Source organism: Vigna unguiculata, chromosome 10, assembly GCF_037176805.1.
Source record: "Vigna unguiculata cultivar grain cowpea cultivar isolate G323 ecotype 2 chromosome 10, ASM3717680v1, whole genome shotgun sequence".
Lineage (NCBI taxonomy): Eukaryota > Viridiplantae > Streptophyta > Magnoliopsida > Fabales > Fabaceae > Vigna > Vigna unguiculata.
The window spans coordinates 36,268,399-36,290,157 of record NC_140801.1 but is presented as its reverse complement, the minus strand read 5'-3'; the positions used below and the strand labels follow the sequence as shown (position 1 = coordinate 36,290,157).

General features: G+C 32.8%; 2 protein-coding genes across 3 annotated transcripts; both read left to right on the top strand.

Moving 5' to 3' along the window:
• Nucleotides 1–947: 947 nt before the first annotated feature.
• Nucleotides 948–17,256, top strand: LOC114166562 (ammonium transporter 2-like). 2 transcript variants are annotated; one of them, XM_085667754.1, is made up of 5 exons: nucleotides 948–1,754; nucleotides 1,918–2,203; nucleotides 4,101–4,204; nucleotides 7,256–7,708; nucleotides 17,123–17,256. In XM_085667754.1, exons 1-4 carry the CDS (start codon nucleotides 1,113–1,115, stop codon nucleotides 7,682–7,684), a joined length of 1,461 nt encoding a protein of 486 aa, XP_085523880.1. In that variant the 5' UTR covers nucleotides 948–1,112; the 3' UTR covers nucleotides 7,685–7,708; nucleotides 17,123–17,256. The 2 variants fall into 2 exon arrangements, with proteins under 2 accessions (XP_085523880.1, XP_027907112.2); XM_028051311.2 differs by lacking the exon at nucleotides 17,123–17,256 and having other exon boundaries at nucleotides 7,256–7,801.
• Nucleotides 17,257–20,872: 3,616 nt separating this feature from the next.
• Nucleotides 20,873–21,349, top strand: LOC146882471 (uncharacterized). The gene has a single exon (XM_085667416.1). The coding sequence runs from the start codon at nucleotides 20,873–20,875 to the stop codon at nucleotides 21,347–21,349; it is 477 nt and encodes a 158-aa protein (XP_085523542.1).
• The last annotated feature ends 410 nt before the right edge of the window (nucleotides 21,350–21,759 follow it).

The following is a 21,759-nucleotide window of genomic DNA, read 5'->3' as shown; positions in this document are numbered from 1 at the left end:
GAAATTCATTATACCGAACATATTCTTACCTTAATAATTAATTATACACAAGAAAAGAATTATAATAAACATTTATTTAAGTTTTGTATTTTAATTTTGAGTATTTAGTATAAAATTAATTGAGATGCGTATTTATAAAATTTTAAGAATTATATTATAATATAAAATGTTATAAATGATATAATTAAAGTATGAAATTTTATGAGTATTAAGAATTTGTAAAAATTGTAAAAATATGAAAAATAAAATATGAGAACTTGTAATTTTATTTTATTTATATTATATATATAATATAAAATTAAATTATTTTGCGTGATTCTTTTCTTTACATAAATTATTAAATTATTGATTTTAAAATTTTTCTTTTACAAATACAAATTTAAACAAATTACAAACTTAAATAAACGTTGACTTATCCTGTATAATTTCTTTTTCAACTACCTCATTGTACGGAAGAAAACAAGAAGTAAATGTTAGACTGTTGTCATAAAACCTACTGATTGTCAAGCAAATATCTATAATTCTTTATATATATATATATATATATATATATATATATATATATATATATATATATATATATATATATATATATATATATAAATGGTTTGAATCTTTAGAAGCTTCTGTGAACTATCATGAATTTTCACAACTAGGAACAATTATAATTCATCTTGAATTTTGCTAAAATGGTGCTTTGAATTTTGCTAGATAATGGTGCATGGTGGTAGAATAGTCTACATGACGTTAACAAGACACCAACATTTCAACCGGGAGTGTTGCTCTGATTGGGGCCCTAACATTGATGTGAGACTGTGAACATATATATATATAAAACAAGATAAGATAAAATAAAATATTCGTAGTTTTCAGCTTCTGTTGAAGTTAAAGAAGAATTTGGCAGCAACCTACAAAAGACAGAGTCCAGCACATCCTGAAGCTTTAATGAACGGCTCTACAATTTATTGGCACTGCACTATTGATAAGTATACGAACCCACTAAAGCACAAAAGTCTTAAAATTTAATTTTACAAAATGTGATCTAAAAGTTATAAAGAAAATGAGCGACACATAAAGGAGATCAGAAAAGATTGGTCGAAAGGTGTGGGAGCATGGCCACAGCCCCTGCATACGAAGAACACCTCCCGGCAGCACCGAGGTGGCTGAACAAAGGTGACAACGCGTGGCAGCTAACAGCAGCAACTCTGGTGGGTCTCCAAAGCATGCCAGGCCTGGTCATCCTCTACGCCAGCATAGTCAAGAAAAAATGGGCAGTCAACTCTGCTTTCATGGCTCTCTACGCCTTCGCAGCAGTCCTAATATGTTGGGTCCTCTTGTGCTACCGCATGGCCTTCGGGGACAAACTCTTTCCCTTCTGGGGCAAGGGTGCCCCTGCCCTCGGCCAAAAGTTTCTCATAAGCCAGGCCAAGGTCCCTGAGACCACCCACTACTTCAACAACGGAACCGTCGAGAGCAAGATGTCAGAGCCCTTCTTCGCCATGGCTTCTCTTGTCTACTTCCAGTTCACTTTTGCTGCCATCACGCTTATCTTGTTGGCTGGTTCTGTTCTTGGGAGGATGAACATTAGGGCTTGGATGGCTTTTGTGCCTCTTTGGCTCATTTTTTCTTACACTGTTGGGGCTTTCAGTCTCTGGGGTGGTGGCTTTCTCTACCATTGGGGGGTCATTGATTACTCTGGAGGCTATGTTATTCATCTTTCTTCTGGAGTTGCTGGCTTCACTGCTGCTTACTGGGTATATATAACACCCCTTCTCTCCCCTTCATTCTCTCACTATATGCTCAATATTTACCAATTCTACTTTTACACTTAATATTTGAAAGAGAATTTTTATTTTTATACTGTGAATTGCACAAGTGTGATTGAATTGAAAATGCTGAGAGAAAAGATGGATGAAGGTAGGGCCAAGGTTAAAGAGTGACAGGGAGAGGTTTCCACCAAACAATGTGCTGCTGATGCTTGCGGGTGGTGGGTTGCTGTGGATGGGGTGGTCAGGGTTCAACGGTGGAGCACCATATGCAGCCAACGTTGACGCCTCGATTGCTGTGGTGAACACCAACATTTGTGCAGCCACTAGCCTCCTTGTTTGGACCTCTCTCGATGTCATCTTTTTCTCCAAACCATCTGTCATTGGAGCTGTTCAGGGCATGATGACTGGACTCGTTTGCATCACCCCAGGTGCAGGTATATATCTATCTTTATATCTATTCTTTCTTAACATATACTTTTTTTTTCATCCTTATATCTACTGCCGGAACCGATAGGAATTCAAGTGTGAGTTTAAATTCCACATTGATCGGAAATAAGAAAGTGAAACACTATATAAAAATAAAGACTCATAAATCCATTGTCTTAAAGTTTTGGGTTGAGAGTAATATCAGTGAAACCCTCTTTATAAAACCTGACACGAACTTCATCCTCATCATCATAACAAGGTCAAATAGAAATTCCACAACTACGTGTTATATGTATGAGGATCATATCTCATCAAAATAAATACGTTTTCTGAGTTAATATAAGTGTTCATAAATATTGGAGAGAAATTTACTATAGGAACTTGTATTAGTGAAGTCATATTTCCTTCGATCATATGATGTTTAATTTGTGGAGAAACCTAACCCCATCTTACCCCTGGTCCTTAGTCTAAACAAAAAGACTGAGTCAAATTGGCCTAATATGTTTACCCTATACACCACTCAAAAGTAAAGGAAAATGTATTATTATGGTGTAATTTCATCAAAAAAATAAATATATTAAAATAGACCGACTGTAAAATAAAAAATAAAAAATTAGATAAGTTTACTTAGAAAGTATGACTTCGAATTGAAGAAACTTGGTTTTACCAACTTTAACTTTTTATTTGTAACAATAAAAAAGTCGAGTTTAAAATGTCATATCTTGTTTTATACTTTTTTTTAATTAAAATTATGTTTGGTAAACATGACTCTTATTTCGTTTTGTAATAAAGTTGTATTTGATAAGTGAGAATTTTCTATTTTTTTTTTCTGCTTTACTCAGCAAGTTTTAGTAAATATGACTTTTTTTTTTTGTACTAAAAGCATAACTTCATTAAAAGAAAAAAAGGTTATATGAAATAAAATTGTGTATATTGAACATAATTTATGGGTTGTGAAAAATAAAAAGTTTAAATAAAGATCATAATTTTAGTTTGTCACTTCTTACAATTTTTTACTATGGTAATTTTTTTCAAAATTTAAAAGCGGAATAATATACTAACTATAAGAAAATTCTATAATAACTAATTTTAATAGAAAAAATAAGTAGTCACTATAATAACTAATTTATAAACTAAAATTTATTGACAATTAAAATAGTTTTAAAAAATTTTAATTGATTTTTAAATTATTAACTAAAATAGTTTTTAATATGAATTGATTTTTAAATTGATTAAGCTACCAAGAGTTTGGTTACCAAATAAATTGGTCTCTAATTAAAAAATTAATCTCTAAAATTACTCTAAATATAACTTTTATCTTTAAAATTGATTATTATTTAATAATTTTCTTAAATTCCAAAACTTTGAAATATGTATTAAGATAACAGATAAATATTTTGGCCAATATCAAAAGGCATCAAAACTAGTAAATGTATATATCATAATGCTTTCAAACATTTTCTTTGTTATTTGTCAACGTTATTGGAAAATAAAGAATACTATGTATAAAATTCATTAAATAAGATGTGTAACTTGCAAAACTACTAATTTTGACTTTGTTATTTATAATTTTTTAAAATAACCTCCATTTAATAATAACATCAATTACAAATTTTCGCATGTCACTTCAAAATCGTTTTCATATAGAAAAAGGTTGTTTGATATAATGTTTCTAAACACATGTCACATGTATTGAAAAACAATTACTAAAGTCTAAACAGTGACATAATCTTCAATCAGAAAAGGTAACATAATCAAAATCAACAAAAAGAAAAATATTGAATAGCTAAATATTTAATTATACATTGACTAAAATGATATTAAAGTGCTTAATTACATCACTAATGTTCATAGTTGGCATTTGTTGACATTATTTAATATCCAAGTGAGAATGAAAAATTTCAGGGCTTGTGCAATCTTGGGCAGCTATAGTGATGGGAATACTTTCTGGGAGCATTCCATGGATGACTATGATGATCCTCCACAAAAAGTCAAGCTTTCTCCAGAAGGTTCTGTTTATTTTTCTATGTCGATACATCATGGTTGATATTATTAATCTAATTCAAGTTTCATAATAATCCTTGGGTATCGTTAGCAAGAGCATCTTTCCTCAACAAATCAAATCAGCTGTGATATTTTATATTTATATACTTTTCACTATTTTTAACAATATCATATATTGTTTATTATCTAACCAATATTTTCCCTTAAATCCATCGATATGGTATAAATTGATACAAAAAATGAGACCACTCTTCCATATATTATTAAATTTATTTTAATTTAATATACTTTTTTGTCATTGTTTATTTATATCTATATCTGTAAAAAGAATACATTTCGGTATCTTTTTCTATTTTTCCAATTTAACTTTTTTAATTACTATTTTTTAAATTTAAATATTATTTATTCTAAAAAATATTTTTCAATTTTATCATTTTAATAATTACTTTTTGAATTCAAATAATATCTTATTAAAAAAAATTATTTACTCTTTTATTGTTTTATTATTTTTAATTTTAAATATTTACTCGTAATATTTTTACATAATATTATTTACAATATTTTTTTATTATAATAAATAAAATTTATTTTGTTTATAACTATATATTTCAAATTATATTTTTTAATTACAACTTTTAAAATTTAAGTATTTATATATATTTACAAAATTTGTACATATAAATGCAATATAATATATGTGTTTAAGCTAGTAATATATAAATAAAGAGGTTACACATTTTTTGTTTCCTCTTTTCTTTCTCCAATTTTATCTTCTTATTGCTACTTTTTAAATATATAAAGAGGGTATAGTGGTGTCCTCCTTTGCTTTTTTCAATTTTACTCTTTTAATTACAACCTTTAAATTTAAATAATTATTTATGAAAGATAATATTTTTCAATTTTATTATTTTAGTAATTATTTTTTGAATTCAAATAATTACATAATATTTTAAAATATTAATATATATTAATATATATATATATATATATATATATATATATATATATATATATATATAACTATTTATAAAGTTCTTTTGTGTCACAATTATTTATTTCTATTTTATCCTTATAATATAATTACTTATTATTATTTAAAGACTAATCGATACATGTTCTATTAAAACAGTTATTTTCCTTTTCTTTTTATTCATTCATTAACAATAATTTTTTTTTTCTTCATTTATTCTACTTTGTTCTTAATAAATATAAATTTATTTTGTATATTAACTTAATAATTTACTATATTATCACCTATTAACATTTGTATACGTACTAATAAAACTAAAGAGATATACCTCGATATTTTTTTTACTTTTTCAATGTTACCATCTTAATTATTGTTTCTTAAATTTAAACAGTTATTCATAATACAAATGCTACTCTTCCTTAGTAATTACTTTTTAAATTCAAAATAATTATATAATATTCTAAAATTTATAACAATATATAAACATGATTCCCTCTTCTGTCCACATTTCAAAATATTAATTTTATCTTTTTAAAATATAATTATTTATTATATTTTTAAAAATTGACCGTTACTTTTTTAAGCTTTTTTAAAAAATCGTCTATCTTTACTTTTTTGTTTTTCTCTATTTATTAATAGTTATTCTCTCATCTGTTATGATATATTTCAGTTTATTTTTAATAAATATAATTTTATTTTATATATTAACCTAAAAACATTAAAAAATATGTACACAGTGTCTATGTGTATGCTAATATTTATAATGAAATTATTTACTCTTTTATCAATCTAGTAACTATTTTTTGAATTAAATAATTACTTATAAAATTAAATTTACAATATTACTTATAATATTTTTTATTTCAATAATTAAAATTTATTTTATCTATAACTATATTTATAACTATGTACACCTTTGTTTTTTTTTCAATTTTACTCCTTTAATTATTATTTTTAAAATTTAAATAATTTTTAGATATTTAAAAAAAAATATACATAACGTGATAGACATGTATTACGCTGGTATAATTAATTAATATATACTAATTTCAGTTACATAAAAGTTTCATTTCGAACTTTATAATGGAAAGAAATCCTGAAAGTTTTTGAATAATACAACGATTTCTTATTAATATATTTATAATATGTGAAAAAAATATCATGTATATATAATTTCTTTTTGGTCCGTTCACCTTTTTTAAAATTCAGCACCAGCCATTTAGAAAATAATTATATTTTTTCTACCTAATTTTGAATGTACCACTTATAGTATCACCATCTAAATCATTGTTTTCTATACATTAATATCTAAACCATTTCGAGCGTAAAGATGTATTTCAAAATTAGAAAGACAAAAAAATTAGAATAAATTAATATTAAACTTTAAAAATGGTGTAAACATATCCTATCTTTTTTCCCATTAAATTAATATAGGTTCTGCTTTTTTGCTATACTGTAAAACAACCATGATATAGTTTCACCCTATATTTTTCCATACTACCATCTAATAAACGTAAATATTATATTATTTTATTGCAAAATTTTGTTTATACTTATTTTATTAGTTAAATATAATATTTTATCATTAAAGAGTAATAATACACGTATACTTTGTACACATATATTACATATTTTTTCTTGTTCTTATCTATCTTCTTATTTGATCATATATACTATAAGTTTATCACTTCTATAAGTCAAGAAGTGTTAGTGTACATATAAAACACCATTTTCAACAACAAATTAATATATAACTTCAAACGTCATTTGTAAAGACAAATATAACTTCAAACGTCATTTGTAAAGAAAAATATAACTTCCAAACGTCATTTGTTAAGAAGAATATTTTACATTAATTTTCATAAAATAAAATGACTAAATAATCTAAAGTGATGAAACACAACTTTTTTTATAACGGTTAAAAGAAAACATATTACTCGGGTATTTCTTTCACTATTTATTGAGAGAGGTGGCAAGGTGGAATTAAGAGAAAAAGATGGTTGTAAGATGATAAATTTTCATTGCAAAAGAAGGTTGAAATGAATTTATAATGTCTCTGGCCTTGCCATTTGGGTTTACAACACAGGTAGATGATGCCCTAGGAGTATTTCACACACATGCAGTTGCTGGCTTATTGGGTGGCCTCCTCACAGGTCTCTTAGCAGAACCTGAGCTTTGCAGGCTCATACTGCCGGTGACCAACTCAAGGGGTGCCTTCTATGGTGGCAGTGGTGGTGTTCAGTTTTTGAAGCAATTGGTGGCAGCATGTTTCATCACAGCATGGAACTTGATCTCCACCACACTCATTCTTCTAGCCATACAGTTCTTCATACCCTTGAGGATGCCAGACGATCAGCTCGAGATCGGCGACGATGCCGTCCACGGCGAAGAAGCCTATGCCCTTTGGGGTGACGGTGAAAAATATGATCCAACCAGGCATGATTCCTCTAGGGTCGATAACACTTCACCATCTCCCTATGTTAATGGCGCAAGGGGTTTCACCATAGACTTATGAGTCATGTAGATGCACTTCTGTATAGTAAGTAAAATACTAAAATTATGTCTGTAGTTTCAGAATTACTAATCGAGTGTGTGATATAATTATCGGTCCAAATGATAATTTTATAGTTAATTTCAGTGTATTATATTTAAGTATCTAGAGTAAGAATAAAACTAGAGGCTCGGGATGGTAGAGAGATATTATGATAATGTGTGGGAGAGGACAAAGTGGTAAGTTGGAAAATAGGATTAGGAAATAAAATATTATTTTGGGAAGACTCTTGGTTAGGAGATTGTTTTTAGGGATATATACCTTAGACTCTTTGCTAATTCAAACCTAAATGCATGCTACACTAGGAGAGTTTAGGTACTGATACGAAAACCAATGGATATGAAAATTCAAATAGAGAAGAGAGTGGTTTGAATGGGAAAAATCACTTAATAATGCAATGCTGAACCAATTACAAGGGTTTACATTAGTTAGGGATAGTGACGATGAGTGGGATTGGAAGGATGAAGAAACAAAAATCTATATGGTAAAGTATGCTTATAAGAAGTTGCAAAATGGAATCAAAGGTGAGGACGAAGCCCTATACGATAAGTTTTAGAGAATTAAAGCCTTACGAATAGCTAAATATTTTGCATGTTGAGTGATGTTAAATAAAGTCGCAACATATGACAATTTATACAATAGAGGTATAGAGTTGGGAACTAGAATGTATGTAATGTGTGGAAATAATGAGGAGACAATACGTCATCTCTTTTTTAGTTGTAGAGCAACAAATTATATATGGAAATTGTGCGATAATTAGGTTGGAATATCTTTTGTACATCACAAGAGAGCAAGGGAACATTTTCTACAGTTTCAAATTCCTGACCTATGTAATAAATGCAATCAGGTGTGGAGGTGTATGTGGGTGATGATCATATGGAATATTTGGGCTCAAAGGAATAATATCATATTTAGGAATCTTAAACCTGATGTTTAAGAAATATTCTAGCACAAATCAAAAGTTGGTCTTGGATCATAAATAAATATCCAAAAGCAACATTTTCATTCTCAGACTGGTGTTTTAGCCCAATTATATGCTTACAAACAATGCACTTATGAGTATGTAAGACAATTTAAACATATTTGCTGTATGATGAGATATAAATACTATGTTTAGTGAGGTGGGGCATCCGATATTCATATATGCACAACGCTAAAATTTGAAAATTGTCTTGATAGAAAGTAGGAATATTATGTGTATGAATTTTGGTAGCTAACCCTTTTGTAGATTGCAATTTTGAGAGAAACCAACAACTCTAAAATTTGAACATTGTCTTGATAGAAAGTAGGAATATTATGTGTATGAATTTTGGTAGCTAACCCTTTTGTAGATTGCAATTTTGAGAGAAACCAACAACCACTGGTTACAAACACAATACAACACATCTAATGCTGGAAAACAGTATATAACACAAGTGTTGCCTTTTTTTGAAGGGTAAAGACACTATGGAAACAAAGGAACTAAGAGTCTTACTATATTTTATTGAAAGAGTACTATAGCCAAAAAAATGAACATTTGTCATATTGTGTTGAGATTTCCTTGTTGTAGGGAGGGCAACCAAAGAGTGCCTTATTATATTGTATTTTATTTTTTATGTTGTTGATCTTATTGTATACAGGTTTGGGTAACCCAATTAACCCTATTAATATATTTGTTTTTGTTGATAAAAAAAAATCTAGAGTTATCTAATTTCATTTTAAGTGTGAAAGAAATAGTGTTAAGAAGAAATTTCAACATATCTAATATGTAGGGAACGAAAACCCCATTAGCCCTCAATTGGAGAGACTTGGTCCACCCAATAGGAGCAAAGGCCAAGGAAAATTTAAATACCCCTCCCTTCTTCAACAATTTGAGATGCTTTTAAAGATAAAGAAGTGACAAAATTCTCGTTTCCGAAGTAAATAATACCTTGGATACATTGATGATCCTAACCATGTCACTCAACGAGCTTGGATAGGGACAACATGGTATAATAACAATGTTATTATATTATCTAACTATAAATTAGCTTGTATATCTAAGTTTATTAACTCAAACTACTTATGAGATCATTATATTGTTAGTAATATATATAGTTTTTCATACATTAATTAGCGAATTATAATTTGAATATTTAAAAGTATTTATGATTTGCTGCCATTATGATTCATTAGCCTTATAATTCGTGAATTGAAGAAATTTCAATGTCCTAAATAAACTGTCACTTCCTCATCTATTTTTCATAAACTTTTTTTCATTATTTCAAATGTTATAGCTAACAGTTAAATTGTCACTTCTACCTATATTTTTCATTATTTAATTATTTTTCATTCTTTGTACTAAAAAGTTAAGTTAAACACTACTATTTAAGCTATCACTTACAATATTCTCTTGTATGGTCCTTGCCCTGCAACAACAGAGCTTGACATTCTTGGTATGGTTTTCTTGAAATGTGTTATTCATAACACAACAACACTTAATCCCCACCACCTTAGCCAAATCTTTCCTCTTATATTAATGTCCTGCACAAACTTTTGATACTCATAGATGTCATTCAACCTATCTCCGCTCTTTGCAATTGAGATAATGGCATGCTTTAACACTTTTTGACAAAACAAAAATGAACAAAACTAGTTTTAAGAAGTCATTTATTGAAGCACCAACTAGATTCGTTATCAAGTAAAAACACTCTTGGAAATAAAGTTAATTCTATTCCTTGGTCATTTTAATGAAACATCTTTAGTTGAAAAACATGTTGGTCCTATGCCACGAGTTGGAGGAAGTTTTACTTTTAGTCCTCTTACAGGACATACATGTATTGCACCTTGTGTTAGATATATAACATGTTGATGTCTCCACTTCTAACATGTTGAACCACATTTTTGCTACTATGACATATTGTGCATCTATCATACATGTTGGTTAGACTATCAATGAACTTGAAAGGGACAACATGTGAAGTATTTATAACTATCAAGGAACTTGAAAGTAATGATTACAACAAACACATATGCTTACCAATAGTACATAAAGTTAGTTGTTCTTGCGTATGTGCATTTTCAAATCACTAACCAACCATATACTTTTGTAACTTTTAAAAAAATGGATGTTGACAATTTTGCACATGTAACTTTTCATGTTGACAATTGATGGGTAGGTAAATGGCCAAAAATTTAAAATGTTAAGTTTGGTTCAAATTTTAGTTGTATTTATAATTTTAATTTTGTTGCATATTCTTGCCATCATTCTTTTTAACTAATGTCATTAGCGATATCTTTAGTTGAATCGGTCCAATGGTTAATCTCATTAGTTGGATAGGTCCCATGGTCGATCTCATTAGTTGGATAGGTCCCATGGCCGATCTCATTAGTTGGAACATGTATGTTTTGGCTCCTAATGCTATCAAGCCTCACACTTCCTAAAAGCTAAGACTTGGTGGTTATGTGGTGATAGGCCCAATGGCCTATCTCATTAGTTTTATAGGTCTAATGGCCGATCTTTCTAAGAAATGGGTTAATGGTCGATCCCATTTATTGGAATCAATGTTAATTACATTAAAGAGGTGGCGTTAAGGAACTAAGGAGACAAGAATAAGGCAATAATAAAGGAGTTCTCAAGATAGGCAAAATATCAATCACATCATCAGCCCCAATATCAATTGATAAATGAGTCATTTCTTCACATTTTTTTAGCCTTTTTAGTATTTTAGACCAAAGGCTAGGGGACTATGTAGTGTTACGTCCAATGTTGGTTGGGTCATTAGGCCAAAAGCCGACTTGGACATCGGTTCAGTATCGATGAGTGAGAAAGGTCAGGTCAGAAGTGGGGAAGATACGAAGAAGACTTTGTAATAAAAGGAAGAGATAGAAAAAAAGGAGAATTTAGATTTAAGTTTTAATGCGACAAAATTCCTTTTGCAAATCATTCTTTTAAGCAATTACTTCATGGTTGATCTCCTTGAAGTCAATTTTTGAAAGGCTGGTCTTATTAAGGTTAAGAACTGACTATGACTCATCTCCCTAAAGTAGAACTAAGGAAAGTGGAGCGCATAACAATTTTGGCAAATAAAACGGGGCGAGAAATGGAAGTGACAATACCATTCATAGCAGAAATGTAATGGCTTAGAAGATGTATGAATCAACACGAAACTCTTCTAGGATAGGTAGTAAATTGAAGGCATCTCCTTGCAAGGTGGAATAGTAGTTGAAATCGAAGTAATCATGGTTGGTGGTGTCAGCTCCCTATTCATCTCCACTAGGGAGAAATGGTGGCATAGATCAAATCCAGAGAGAAGATTGTGGTGGTTGCTTGGTTATTGGAAGCCACACTCCTTTTCTAGAAGATCTTGCCCAATTTTGACGTGGTGCGTCCATGGGAAGCAAAAGCGTGGAAGGCGTCACAATGACGAGATTTGAAAATTATTACTAAGAGAGAGTGGATTAGCAACATGCGGCAAGAAGGTGAAGGTAGGTGTTTTACCCCATTGTTTGTGATACTATGTGTAATATCCCTACTAGAAATTACTTAATTAAAATAAATAAATAATTTATAAAACAACGTCATATTTTCATTATTCCCAAACCCGGGAAAATTTATTACATTGTACCACACGCCAAAAACTATTTAATAAAATTAATAAAGATATTACAATTTTCCAAAAATCCAATAAAATAGTAGTAACATAAATAAATTCCTAGCTCAAATCCAAAGCTAGCACCTCTTTCCGTCTCAAGCGTCAGCAACATCACCTGTAACTCATCTGCTCCCGTGTAAATAATTACATGATCATCGCCAAGCACAAACAAAAATGGTGAGCTTATAAATAAAACAACATATAAGTTAACAAAATACAAACAATACACCAATCTAACTCATCCTAGTTAGTTCTTGGCAAAGACCTTAATATCCCAAGGCTTTTTAACCTTCAATTCACACAACAGTTACCCATGGACTCAGGATTTATGATGCTCACACGAACCTGCCCACTCTGGTCTTGCCTCTACGAACCTCCCTGCTCGTAGTCCTGCTCTATGAACCTTTCTGCTCGTAGTCTTGCTCTACGGACCTACCCGTCCGTAGTTCAACACATGTGATCCACCAACATCTCTCAAGTGTGAGCACAAAACATATGAACCTCCCCGCTCATATCATCATATGTTCACCACCATCCATGAACCTACCCGTTCATGGCACAACATATCCTAGTCTAAGTCCGCATCAAAGCGTACAATCATCACACACAAAAACCCAAGCCTGCAACCATATCGCCTGACTTGAAACACAAAACTACATTATTCTCGCTTAGGCTATAAGCCTTCGCCCAAGCGATCAGGCTTGTCTCACTTAAGTTGGGCTCTCTCGCTTGAGCGAGCGCATCACAGTGGCAATTTGCGAAGGCTCGCTTAGGCGAGATCTTCTTGCTTGGGCGAATTCACCCTTCGCCCAAAATAAAAACCTCTTGCCTGGGCTGCGATTCACGTAGAATCACATAAATTTCTCCATGATTCATCGCTTAGGCGAGGTACGCTCGCTTGAGCGAGATGACTTGTTGCCCAAAACAGAGCTCTCCGCCTGAGCGAGATGCTCGAGCAGAACCATAAAATTCCATCGATCTCTCGCTTAGGCGAGGAGCTCTCGCCTTAGCGAGATGCTCTGTCGCCTAAAAAGTGAGCTCTCCGCTTGAGCGAGAGACTCAAGCAGAAATAGGGTCGAGTCACTGATACTTTCGCCTAGGCAAGCCTTGCTCGCCTGAGCGAGAATAACATATGTTCTCCCCGTTCACGCACCCAAAACGCCAGAAAACAATGCCGAAACCCCATTTCACTCATGAACATAATTTAAACCCAATTAGACCACCAAAATTTGAGATTAAGCCATAAACAATCATACAGCACATAAACCCCCATAATATTCATACCAAAGCATAAGAGATTGCTCAAACAACATCAAAACAATCAAACCTCTAAATCATACCATATAGAGCACAAAAATTCTTGGCAAAACACATTCATACATACGCATTTCAGAATACACGAAATAGCTCCCCTTACCATGAAAATTCTTACTCCTAATGGTCTTTTAGCCTTTTCTTTCCAAAGGTCCAAGAGCCTTCCTTTCCCACTCCTCCAAAACACTTTCTAATAGCTTTGGAACCCTCCCCTTTCGGCACCACGAAAATGCAGTCCCCAAACCTCTATTCTCCCCAATTCAGTGTCTCATAAATGTCCCTTAATGAGGGTTAATGGTCCAAAACGAAATTTGACATTAATCTTGAGGTTAATGACTATTCAAGGTCCCTATGGCTATTTTCTCTCTCTCTCTTGGCTGCCACTTTTACAGTTAGGGTTTTTCTACCCTTTCATCTTCACGCCCAAGAGGAATTTTGGCAAAAAGAAAGAATTAATTTTGTTCTTAGCAAGGTTTTAACACACAACCCCTCAATTACGAAGTCAATGTACAACCAATTCAACCAATACTTGTTTTGTGATAATTCCTATAATTTCAGGATTACATTATCACTACTCCCATTCAATATATAACATAACAAGAAATGCACCATTTAAAACAAGCATACAATTGGCATACATAGGACTCGAACCCAAGTCCTATCAATACAATAAAGTATTCTCAACCACTTGAGCTAGTACTTTTCCAAGTCACAACAATTTGTATTAAATGTCATAAAAGGCTCCTACTACTTGCATTTATTAAATAATTATTTAAATTTCTCGGGTCTTACACTATGCCTTAAAAATAAAAAAATTTGGGCGTCGAGTAGTGTTTTACCAAAGCCCGTGGATACCAAAATGTTCTAGCCAAAAGATTCAGAGTCCGATCAGCTAGAGCACTCAAAGTGTCTTCCCTTCTCCTTGCCCGAGGTCCACCTTTATGCTTATCTTTCTGACCCCTTGGATTCTCCTTTTATTCAATGCAAATCAAATTTCTCTATTTAATTCATATCTCTGGTCATGCCTTGGACAATTACCTAAGTTATCAACATTAAACTCCTCATTTACTACCTCATACTCTTGTCTTAGCAATCCCACTAGTATTGGTCTAACAACTACATCGGTCTTGGGCCTAACAACTAGATCAACCTTTTGGCATACCAGATCGACCTTTTGGCAATTAAAGATCAAATCGGCCTTTGGACAATTAAAGACCAGATCAGCCCAACACTACAACCATAAAGGAAAACAATATATAAAATCATTAGAAACATGTGGTTAACAAGTATTAATGTTATAACTTTGAGAATAATCTCTTTGCTTCATAATAATTGTTGGGCAAAGATTAATTTGGTGGTGTTAGATTTGAAATGAGTTTTTCCATGTCGTCCAATTCTTGGTTGGGAACGTTCTAGTTGGATTTGACAGCCAAAAGTCTAATGCATAATGACAATTTCGACTCTATTACCCCTTCAAATATAGGTTCATTTGCCTCTACCAATAAATTGTAAAACCTCAAAGTGAAATTCATTTAGAGACTCTTCTAAACGATTATCGTCTACTTTTTCAAATGAAGAATGTTGGCTAAGAGCATTATTCAACATCTCAGAGGTATGTACAAACAATGCTTGATGCATGAACATCTAATCGCTCCCTCAAGAGAATAATATTTATATTCTCGAGTCGTCTAGATAAACTTCAACTCCTATCACAAAAGTTTCCTTCAAGCCTCTCCTACCATTGTAACAATAATCATACACCCAACGACAGTTGTTGGGAACTTCGCCTATGTTTTGTGACAAGGCAAAGAAGGACAGTGTTACTTTTTGTGATAAAGAAAGAACATAGGACTTAAGTAATAAACCTATTACTACTTAAGTCCAACATGGAAGGCAATGTAAAATAGAGAATTTTCATGTGTCCCCATATTGCTTAATATAAGTTTCATTGAAATTGCTCCTAAAAGCATGTCATTGTGGGGATATTTCTCACTTATTGGGTAAGATATCTGAAGAGTGACCAAAATCATCACTGTCCTAATTGGAAGAGCCTAAGTCAAACTATGATTAATAATTTCTATTTTGTATCTTACAAATATCCAATGGTAAGATAGTTAGAAGATAAGGGTGAGAAAGTGTAGTACAAAAGAATAAGAAGAAATTAAGGAAAAAGGTTTAAATTCAAAAAAAATTATGTAGAATTAGGAGTGAAATTGTTAATCCATTTATTAAGTCAAATCCCAAGACTAATTTGACCAAAATAAAAATTATATGGTTTTAATGTAGTCTTACATTTATAGATTTTGAGAGTAGTTCTAGAGTGGTGTGCTAGTTTTAGATAGTGAAATTTTATTGTTAGTTCAATTCCTAAGTTTTAGCCTATTTTAGACTAGTCTAGGTTGTGGTTTAGGTCTTAGATAGTCAAATTTTAAGTTTTATGTAGATGATAGAAGTTGAGTTGATTCCCAACTTTATTTTACAATTAAACTTGTTTTCAATGTTTCTTTACACTTTCTTATGTGGTTTTAGTGTAGTTTTACATTTATAGTTTTATAGCAATTCTAGAATGGTGTGTTAGCTTTAGATAGTGAAATTCTGTTGTAAGGTTCAATTTTAGAAAGTAAATATATACTTACAATGTTAGTGTATGTTAAACCTTGTCTAGCTAGTTACTTCAAAATTTTATTCCCAGATTTGGTGCAAAGTTTTAGTTTTAGGTTAGTTTAAGGTGCATTGCTAGGTTTGGATAGGTGATATTTTTCATTTTACATAATTTTCAATGGTGAGTATTAATTATAGTCTTTTTTTAGCAATTTTAAACTTGTAGGAAGTAGTCTACATAGATTAGGGTTGCTTGTTTAAGTTTAGCCTATTACTCTCCTCTAATTAGTTCTTAATAGTGTAGTTTCAAGGTTGTTATACGCAGATTTAATTTATTTTTTTCTTCCTAACTTTTAGTTGTTTTTATCCTTTATATACCACATATAATGTGTCTACATAGTTTCTTAGCATTTCCAAATACTAACTTAGTTCAATTTTTAAGTTTTAGCCTATTTTGGACGAGTCTAGCTTGAAGTTTATGTCTTAGTCAAATTTTGAGTTTTATGTAGATTTTAGAAGTTGTGTTGATTCATAGCTTTATTTTTTTCATGTATTTGTTGAGAACTTTGCCCTTTCATGTTGGGCATACCAAACATGCCCTAAGTGTTTGCAAAAGGTAACTTTAGTCAAATTTGGCAAAAGTGAAACTTAGAAAACTCTATGCAATTGAGGTGTGCTAATTTTATCACGTTGTTTTTGATGGGTCATTATTTTCGCCCATTTCACTATCTTTTGTGTACCCATTTGACAGTTGTTCAGTGCTTAATTGTCATCTTTAGTGTGTTTTCATCTGTTGGGCTTTATTGGGCCATTGTTCTGAATTTGGGTTAATTTCACATTATTTGACCTAATTTTCATTTTTAATTATTTTTAGGTATTTGGGTGAAGAAATTTTGGAGCTTGGACATTAATATTTAATTGAAGAGAGTTGCCACATCATTGCCACATCATTTCCACGTCATTTGAGTAAATGAGCCAACATTTGAGGCCTAGTTGTGGCATTTTTGTAATTCTGAGTGACAGAGTGACAATTTTGGAATTAGTGGTGGCAGAGTTGACAAGACCACGAGATTTAGGTCTTCAATCATGCAATAGCCGCACTCCTTCTTCTTCACTCTTCTCCAACCTCCATTTTCACTCTCTCAAGGTTTGGTGAGTGTCCATGGAGGTGCTCCACTCGTTTTTGATGTTTTTGCCATTTCTATGCACATTTGACAGCACCCAATGTGGGATTTACATTTTGAATGTATTTGGTAGATTGGACAACTCATTTTGTGGATTTTATTGACTTGGAACAACACCTATTGATGGGGTTTTTGGATTTATATATCACAATAGCGTTTTTCATTCCATTGAAGCTTCAAAATCTCTCTTTTGCTCTTGATTTGCGTTTTAACAATTCATAGGTTAGGGTTTAATGCCCTATTTTTGTGAATTCCGTTTTGAAGGGCTTGTGTGCTCCATTTCCATGTCTAGATAAGCTTTTTGCATTGATTCATTGAGGAAATTCAAATGAAACCATGAGATTGTTGATCGTTTTTGGGTTGTATTCGGAATTACATTGATTTCAAGTTGCGTTTTAATGATAAACACGTTTTTTATGCATGCTTAATCTCAAATTCGTGTGTGCACATTAAGGGGCTCATATTCATGCTTAATGTTTATGGGTTCTGTCATAGCTTGCTTTAATCTATGGGTGTTAATTGCCTGAAATCTATTGTGCTTAATGACAATAAATCCATGGTAATTTTCGCTTAGTTGATTACTTAGGGTGCATGAGAGCAAATTCGAATAGAACAATTAATTTGGTAATTTGTGATTGGTGGACTTTCAATTGAATCAATGAATCATTATGTTTTCATATAACTGTTAATTCTCTGCATTGCAAATTTAATTTTGTGTTGAAACTAAATATGCCAAACCCCCTGTGTTATATTGTTATGTTCATCTGGAAATTGAAGCTTTGGACGAATATATTGGTCATTGGGAGACGACTTGGTTCAAAGTAAAATTTTCAGTGTGTTTGTGTTTGTGTGTTGGTGTTTTGGTGTGTATAGTTCAAGTGTGGTTGAGTTGATATATGTTCATTGCAGTAGTGTTTCTGTGTGTTTTTGTGTAGTGTGCGTGTTGTTTGAGTTGTAGAGTGAATAGTGTCGCGGCGCATGAATAGTTTCAATTCTAGTGTAGTGAATAGTGTTGAATGGTGTCCGATTCTGGAATTTAAGTTGTGGATTTTTGTTCTGGTAGCTACGGGTCTTGTTTTGACTTGACATTTTTTTCTCCCCACTTCTAAGACATTGAACTTGATGGGAGAAATAGTTGGAGCAATAAGTATGGTCTGATTTGAGAGATTCAAAAAAAAATTGGACTCATTTTTAGTCAAACTTCAGAGGACCATAACTTTTGCTCTGGTTATCAGAATCAGCGTTTTTAATATGCATTTGGGGTGGAATTGAATTTCCTACCTTGTCATACCTCGCTCAGCCAGTTATCAAACTCAGATTCTCCAGAAAATGCCATTTTCTATATTTCAACAATGTTTTTTATGATTTTTCTTCATTTTTTCCACTTTCGAAAAAAATTTAAAAATACTTGCACTTTGAGTTTTGAGCTTATTTGTTTTGTGGTACTGTTTGAGCACTCAAAGGATAATCCTACCAATTTTCAAGTCATGTGGAGTTCGTTTGAGTATACTTGTAGTTATACCCTATGTTATGCCAATATCACTAGAATTAATGTATTTTGGTGCATGACTAGGGGAAACCCAATAGAGGACGTAGGCATCTTAGGAATCCATCTTTGCATGTTTATTATTCTGTGACTTTTCCTAATTCTTTTGATTCTCCTGACATTCCACATTCTGTGCATTCTTTGCATTCTGAGCATACTGTTTATTCTAATCATTCTGATTGTCATACTAATAATATGGCTCAACCTCCTCCACCTCATGAGAGGACCTTGAGTGAGCTCACTGCACCATAGTTCACTTAGGACAGTTTATGCATTCAATATCATGGGGAGGAAGTTCCGTATGTGTTAAAAATTGGATTAATACACTTGTTGCCAAAGTTTCATGGTCTTACAAGTGAGGACCCGTGCAAATAGTTGAAGCAATTTGATGTCGTGTGTTCTACTATGAAGCCTGCAGATGTCCAAGAAGACCATGTCTACTTGAAGGCCTTTCCTCATTCCTTGGAGGGCAATGCAAAAGACTGACTGTACTACCTTACACCCAGGTCCATCACGAGCTGGGATGACCTAAAGAGATTGTTCCTAGCTAAATTCTTCCCTGCTTCCAGGACAACAACCATAAGGAGGGAAATTTCTGGCATCAAGCAACAATCTGGGGAGACCCTCTTTGAGTACTAGGAGAGGTTCAAGAATCTTTGTTCAAGTTGCCCTACCATCAAATCTCTGAACATCTCCTTCTATAGTATTTTTATGAAGGTCTGCACCACATGGATAGAAACATGATTGATGTCGCAAGTGGTGGTGCTCTTGGTAACATGACCCTAGATGCAGCCAGGCAACTAATTGAGAACATGGCTTCCAATTCTCAACAATTTGGCACAAGGAGTGATGCCATAGTTGTGAGAGGAGTTCATGATGTAGGGGCAGCCGAATACACCAAGAAGTTGGAGAGTAAGATTGATGCTATTACCACACTGGTCAACCAACTTGCTTCAGATCAGAGAGTTCCAGCTATAAGAGTTTGTGGCCTTTGTACATTCGTTGATCATTTCATAGACTCTTGCCCAGCATTGCAACAACAGGTCGTTTCTTCTTCTACACCAATGGATACTCTTTAGGCATATACAGCTATTATTTTCAACAACAATAAGCCCCAACACCAGCAACAAAACCATGATTTGTCAACAAATAGATACAATCCAGGATGGAGGAATGACCCTAATCTGAGATGGGGAAACCAAGACAACCAACAGCAGCAAAACCAACAGTTTCAAAATGCATAGCCACCTCATCAACAAAGAGTTACGCCTACACAAGTTGTTCCTTTTCCACCTGTACTTACACCAACTCCTGTTGCACCTGCACCTTCCTCTTCTACTTCATTGGAAGAGTTGGTCAGAATGATGACACTAAAGAATATGCAATTCCAACAAGAGAGAGCCTCAATCCAGACTTTGACAAATCAAATGGGGTAGATGGCTAAGTAACTTAATCAAGTACAGGCTCAAAATTCTGATAAGTTTCCATCACAGACAGTGGAGAATCCAAGAAATGTGAGTGCCATCGCATTGAGATCTGGGAACCAGATTGAAGTTCCCACTTTTGAGCCTAGACCTCAAAAGGAAGTTGACCCTACTGCTACACATCAGAGAAAGCATGATGATGCTCTTATAGCCCGTCCTTCCACATATGTTGTACCTTCCCCCAGTGTACCTTCTACTTCTGTTGCACCTCCTATACTCTTCCCTTCCCTCTGAGAGTTATTCCAAGTAAGAAGATAGAAGAGGTTGACAGGGAAATCCTAGAAACATTCAAGAAGGTGGAGGTGCACATACCTCTTTTGGACGCCATCAAACAGATTCCCAGATATGCCAAGTTTTTGAAGGAGTTGTGCACGCACAGGAGGAGGCTGAAGGGCAATGAGAGGATCAGCATGGGGAGAAACGTATCTGCACTGATAGGTAAATTTGTTCCTCAAATCACTGAAAAGTGTAAAGACCCAAGTACATTATGTGTTCACTACATTATTGTTAATAATAAGTTTGAGAATGCTATGCTTGATCTGGGTGCTTCGATTAATGTCATGCCTCTGTCTATTTTCAATTCTCTGTCTCTTGGACCATTGCAACCGACGGGTGTGGTCATTCAATTAGCAAATAGAAGTGTTGCCTACCCTGCTGGTTTCATTAAGGATGTCTTGGTTCGGCTTAATGAACTGATACTTCCTGCTGATTTTTACATTCTTGATATGGAAGAGGGATTTTCCCGTGGTTCTGCCCCATTCATTTTAGGGAGACCATTTTTAAAGACATCCCGAACCAAGATTGATGTCCATGCTGGCACTTTATCCAAGGAGTTTGATGACATTGTCGTGCGTTTTAATATTTTGGATGCCATGAAACATCCGTGAAAACGCCGTGGAGACTTTGACCGAATGAATAGGTATCAATTTATAGACATTTTGATTTAGTAATATAATCCAGGATGAACGCTTTTTTCGTTCGCTATGTGCGTGCTGACTGGAGTCCGTTTATCTCCGTCTGAGCTTTCAAAATATTCTGTTTTTCACGTTGATATCATTTATCATGCTGTTGATGGACATATTTCTGATTTTCACTCTTTGCATGCATTAAAATATTCATTTATGTCTGACTTATCTGAGTTTGCATGCATTAATGTTCTTGATTCTGATTCTGATTCTGATTCTGATACTGAATATGATGTGGATAATGTCAAATCTGTTGAGTTTGTCTCTCTGGGTGTTGTACCTATTGGCTTTGATGTTAAGCAATCAGATTGCACTAACCATGTTGCAGGAAG

What these genes read in the sequence shown, in the direction of transcription:
- LOC114166562 (XM_085667754.1), top strand. Translation starts at nt 1,113, where the DNA reads ATGGCCACAGCCCCTGCATACGAAGAACACCTCCCGGCAGCACCGAGG. An exon ending in GCTTCACTGCTGCTTACTGG is followed by an intron (nt 1,755 to 1,917) that starts GTATATATAACA and finishes AGATGGATGAAG; the next exon opens with GTAGGGCCAAGGTTAAAGAG. An exon ending in TTGCATCACCCCAGGTGCAG is followed by an intron (nt 2,204 to 4,100) that starts GTATATATCTAT and finishes GAAAAATTTCAG; the next exon opens with GGCTTGTGCAATCTTGGGCA.
- LOC146882471 (XM_085667416.1), top strand. Translation starts at nt 20,873, where the DNA reads ATGGGGAGAAACGTATCTGCACTGATAGGTAAATTTGTTCCTCAAATC.